The sequence below is a fragment of the Ctenocephalides felis genome, unplaced genomic scaffold, assembly GCF_003426905.1.
Source record: "Ctenocephalides felis isolate EL2017-DRISC unplaced genomic scaffold, ASM342690v1 CF-g0.4_SCAFFOLD_00468, whole genome shotgun sequence".
Lineage (NCBI taxonomy): Eukaryota > Metazoa > Arthropoda > Insecta > Siphonaptera > Pulicidae > Ctenocephalides > Ctenocephalides felis.
Genome location: NW_020536622.1, coordinates 28,423 through 34,422, shown reverse-complemented (window position 1 = coordinate 34,422; position 6,000 = coordinate 28,423). Strand labels below are relative to the sequence as shown.

The 6,000-nt window shown below is 28.1% G+C and overlaps 1 protein-coding gene across 1 annotated transcript in view; it reads left to right on the top strand.

The window, feature by feature from the left end:
* Nucleotides 1-201: 201 nt before the first annotated feature.
* The window catches only part of LOC113365470 (SLIT and NTRK-like protein 6), a gene marked incomplete at its 3' end in the record, with an annotated part of 30,144 nt that continues 24,345 nt past the window's right edge, over nucleotides 202-6,000 (top strand). The window contains exons 1-2 of the mRNA XM_026607024.1: nucleotides 202-267; nucleotides 3,242-3,385. Coding sequence (XP_026462809.1) covers nucleotides 3,318-3,385 — 68 coding nt within the window. The remainder of the gene's footprint in view (nucleotides 268-3,241; nucleotides 3,386-6,000) is intronic.

Genomic DNA, 6,000 nt, shown 5'->3' with positions numbered 1-6,000 from the left:
ATTTTAGGGTTCTGTACATTTTTTCTATTCATTTATAGAATTTACTTGGTTTTATACATGATACTTTGTGTTATTTTTATTAGAATTAAATGTTGCGTTTATTTTCCTCTTTATGAAAGATTTCATGTCAATATTAACAATATTTATAATTATAATGTAAAATAAAATCTAATAGTATTTTTTTTATATTTTCAGGGACTTGTCTAACAACAGCATAACGGAATTGTTGCCAAGAGCTTTCGCAGAATACGAACAGCTAGAAGAATTGTAGTATTTCTACCAGGATGGTTTTCGTTTTATCATCGAAAAAATCTTAATGCAAAATAAGGATATACTTCTACAGCTTGATGCAGAAAAATATAACACGAAAATATATTATTCTTGCATAAGTAGTGGAGATAATGTCGGTTGCTATATTATCTTATATTTGCTATACGACATTCGTATTGGGCCAAGACATCCATTTGCATAATTTGTGTAATATATTCTGATAGCAATTATGCAGATACCGTTAATGGAAACTTTAATGTAGCTAAAGTTTATGGTAATGCTTTCCCCAATTACTATTATTCATTATCATACTGTTTTGTTTTCAATTGCATTTTTTGAATCTGAAATAAATGAATAAATAATTGCAATGCTTATATTATGTAAAGTTGCTTGTTATTTAACTGCTGCTGATGATTTTGTTTTCAACTTTTATGTGGATACAATATTTGGAAATACTTATTTGGATTTAATATTTCTGAAACAATGTTAAAAAGTTATTGAATTTGTATCAACAGTTGTAAAAGGCCCATTAAGTAATTTATAACTAGAAAAGCTGAATATGTTAAAACACAAAGGTCTAATTTGACTTTTAATAATTATACTGTGAAAACCAAATCAACAACAACACAATGCATAACATATATAAAACAAACTCTTGGTGCATGACATCGTGCCTTAAGCCAAATTGCTGGAACGTCCCGTACCAGAATTAAATTTTCGAAAAAAAAAATCAATAAATATTAAATGATGATTAATAACAATTTTTTTTAAATATTTTCAAAAAAAAAACTATAATTATTATATACTTATTTCATCGCATATTATATACAGTGACGATCTCGAAACACTTAAAATGTTTACATTAAGAAGAGATGCCGAATGAATTCATCTGAGGATATATTTCTTACGATTACAATAACGCATATGAAATACATACATTTTTAAATTAAATTGTAAATTCAAAATTTATATTTTAAGTATAAAACTTTGTATGTTTTTGAAAATTTTGAAAAAAAATTATCTGAAATTTTGAAATTTGTTTGAATCTTATAAGTGAACTTCAAAAATTAAAAAGTTTCTGAATCATTCAAATCGGACGCTCCGTTATCTCAAAAACTGAATTACCATTTTTTCCCATATCTTCGAAACGGCTGGACCTGCCTTTGCCAAAAACTAATCAGCACGTTTTCCCATCAGTAGGAATCGAATCAGTAGGAAGTGGACGAAAAATTGTATCCAAATGTATACACACACATCCATTTTTTTGTAAGGTATGCCAAAATTTCTCAAACGTACATATATGCAACATTTTCATTTTCGATTTTTTAACTTCCCGTAGGGCAAGTTATAGTAATCGCAAAAAAATCGAAAATGAAAATTTTTATATATCTTTACGTTTCAGAGGTTTCTGAACATTTTGGCATACCTTAGAAAAAATGATTGTATGTGTGTGTGTGTGTATGTATGTATGTATGTACGCGTGTGTATGTATGTGCGGATACAAATTTTTGTCGACGATTTTGGGGTCACGAAACAACCGATTTGAATAATTTAAAAACATTCGATTTGTATTGATAAGGAGACGTGCTGATTAGTTTTTGGCGAAGGCAGGTCTAGCCGTTCCGAAGATACGGGGCAAAAAGTGCCAAAAACGGTACGTCCGTTTTTAAGAAACGGAGCGTCTGATTTGAATAATTCAAAAAACATTTTACTTGTATTGATAAGATGTAAAATTGATCAAATTTTCATGAAGGCAGGTCTAGCGGTTTCGGAGATCTAATGAAAAAAGTAAAAAAAATGCCATTCGGCGGTTAAAAATGATCATTAGACATATGCACATCAAATTATCAGATATTTCATAGAGATTTTAACAATAAGTATAAATTTTTTTTACATTTTTATGGGTTCCGTACCAATGCTTATGCGTTAGACGGCGGCGCGGGCACTTGCGAGCTTTGACATTTTGTCTCTATGCAGTTCAAGCAGTGCGATTGCTTTGAAAAAAAAGTTCAGAATTTCCAAAATATGTCAAAATGAAGAAAACATTTTTTTCTCAAAAAATTTTGTTTTCAAAAAAAAAATTTTTTTTTCAAAAAAAAATTTGTTTTTTCAATAATTTTTTTTTTTCAAAAAAAGTAATTTTTCGAAGTAAATTTTTTTCAAAAATGTTAATCGTTTTTAAAAAAATAATAATTTTTGGTACGGGAAGTTCCAGCAATTTGCCTTAAGGCACGATGCCCTAATTGCCTTAAGACAGAATTTCACTTACAGCTAGTTGCGATATATATTTCGAATATTTTGCGACTATAACTTATCTACGCTTATCATATAATTATCAGTATAATTACCCATTGTAAAGAAGGTTTTGTTGTTTTTTTACACCAACCACATGTATTGTGGTTTAGAGGTTATCAAACTAAATGGGTACACATTATTAAAATCTCTATAAAATATCTGATAATTTTATGTACACATTTCGAATAAACATTTTTGACCGTCAAATGACATTTTTTAACTTATTTTTATTGAGAGTCCATAACCGCTGAACCTGCCTTCCCAAAAACTTAATCAGTTCTTCATCTTGTCAATACAAGTAAAATGGTTTGAGTTATTAAAATAGAACACTCTGTTCTCTTAAAAACTGAGTTACTTATAAATATTAGACAATGTTACAATATTTATAATAATCTATCCGAAAACATTCAATATTCCTCGAACATTTCGTTACGGTACGGGAAGTTCCAGCAATTTGCCTTAAGGCACGATGCTATAACCCCACTAGTTGTTAATTGTTATGGTAGACCTTTTTACTTGCAGGCCTTTAAGCTCCGCTTCACCTATTACTGTCATACAGTTGTACTGTCAAACGCAACAAATATGCTTACGTAGAGCAACGGCAAATTACAATTTATCTAATTACAATGTTTATCAAACTTATTATAAATGAATGAAAAATATTTTGTTATTTTAGAAATTTGTCCGAAAATCGGTTGCTGACGTTAAATCGAGATGCCTTCGTCGGGTGCAAGGTTTTGAAGAAGTTACACATGCAGAAATGCGGGCTGCTTCAAGTTCCAACTGAAGCTCTACAACCACTACGAATGCTCAACACTCTGTAAGTAAAATTATGATATGCAGATATATTTATACAAATTCGAATAATAAAAGACTTATTGTTTGTGTTGTTAAATTATAAATCATCACTAGCTGGATTGCGTTTCGAAATTTTGAAAATTAATTAAAATCAATAATTAATATAACTTTTCTGACAACTCTGTATTACTCATCTGTTTATGTGGAAGAGATATATCAAGTTACAAAGGTATATTTCATATTTGGGTGGATAATTTTGTTTCAATTAGTTTCATTTTAGAAACCAGTTTTATTAATCGTAAAATTCTTATGGGCCAATCAAAATATATAAAGAACAACCGTTTTTATTAAATTTTACAAAAGTTCCAATAATCCGAACTAATATCTAATGGTATAATGGCATCAACTGTTTAAAAAAAATTAAAAATTTCAATTATTTGAGTTAATATCCAATTATAAAACGTATCGACTGTTTTTAGAAAAAATGAAATATCTTTCAATATTTGGAATTACGCTAATTTTTGTCAAGGTCGTTTTGTATATGAAATCGGGTCAAAAATAAGTATTTCATATTGCACTTATAGAATTATGATTTTTTATTAATATTTAAATATTGTGCAAACTTTTTTTAACTTACTTTTTGTATCTGTACGCATAATGAAAATTCTCCAAATATTTAAAAGGCTACTAGATTCTTATAACACTGACAATGGCAATTAATTAAAATTAATTAAATGAGTGTTAATTCAAAACAAACAAAAAACTATTATATTATTTTAAACTATTATATATATATAATATATATATATATATATATATATATATATATATATACATATATATATATATATATATATATCTGGCCCTTTTTATCCCATTAACTCTATTAAATTTTTTATTTACCATTTTTGTATTGTTCACACCTTGCCAGAGTAAAGACTCAGGTGATTTTTTTTACCCCACACACATTTAAGCTTTTATATAGGTTATATAAAATATAGTTGAATCTAACTTAAAATTAACAATACATTTCATAAAATAATAAAAAAAAATAATACTTAAAATAAATTGAGGTATCGTAAGCCTTATGAGCTCCAAACCAAAAAAATACCAACGAGAGGTACTTTTGTTATGAATATTCAACATTGCCGTTTATTCCTGATCGCGATGTCGTAAGAATTTTTGTGATTGGTTACACATCTTTTGCACTCTACTTTAGAATAGTATTGTTAAAAAAATGTATAATTAATTTGAGTTTGAGATAATGGTGGTGAGCCTTTTTACCTGCAGTCTTTAATTATATGTAATTCTAAAATAATCTGCATTTTAAAATGTGTATAATATATTCTAAATTTTACAACTTTATCTGCACATAAATTGCAACAGATAATGAGAAATATTTTTCATGCTGATTTGAATACCAAAAAGTGTTATTATACATAGTATAATACATACAAAACTTTTTATTGTTTATACACACATCCTCGGGTTTTAAACGGTAGATACGTTCCAGAAAAAATCGTGTAATCGTGTATTAAGAAAAATAATAAAGACGATATAAATAATTACCGTCCCATTTCCCTTTTCAACTCTTTCGATAAAGTAATTGAAAAAATCTTGCATACTAGATGAACGTCTTTTCTCAATAAATATAATATTTTGTTCAAGAATTAGCATGGTTTCCAGAAGAACCATTCTACTTCCCACTCAATTTATAATTTAGTTCATAACATCATTGACTCCTTCGAAGAAGCCACATATTGTACTGCAATATTTTGCGATCTGTCTAAAGCTTTTGATAGTATTTCTTATCAAAGACTTCTTGACAAATTAGAAAATTGAGGTATTCGCGGACGATCACTTAAACTATTTGAATCTTGCCTGTCTAATCGAACACGAAGCGTTTACTTAAATAATGATCACGAGCAAATAATTTCGGATAAATTGACAAGTACATTGGGTGTGCCCCAAAGATCAATTTTAGGGCCTCTCTTATTTCTCATATATATTAATGATTTACCCTATTATACAAATCTTTGTGATTTTATTCTTTTTGCGGATAACACCAGCGTTATCATCAAGGCCAAATCTCTTAATGAATTACAACATAAATTAAGTGCGGTTATGTCAGGAATAACGAAATGGTTTTGTGAAAATAATCTAGTCGTAAATTATGATAAGACCGAAATCATATTATTTTGTACAAAAAATCGTTTATCCAATAATATTACTTCTTTAACCATCAATAATTTAGCATTTAATTTTTCGCAAGTATTAAAGTTTCTCGGTATTCATATTAATAATAATTTAAAGTGGACTTATCATATCTCTATCTCACTATCACCAACTTTATCTAGAACATGTTTTATGTTGCGCACCCTAAAACCCAAACTTGGTTTAAATTTTGTTTACTTTCAATTTATTATAGCAACTTTTATTCTCACGTTTTATATGGCATCCAATTCTGGGGTTTTTTATCCGAACTAATTAAACATATTTAAGCTTCAGAAAAGAGCTATTCGAATAATTTTTTCCTTGCCCAGTAAAGTCTCCTGCAGACCCATATTTAAAGAATTAGCTTTTTATGACATTATTGAATTTTCTCAATTTGATTTCAATAACTATTTTTGCATAATC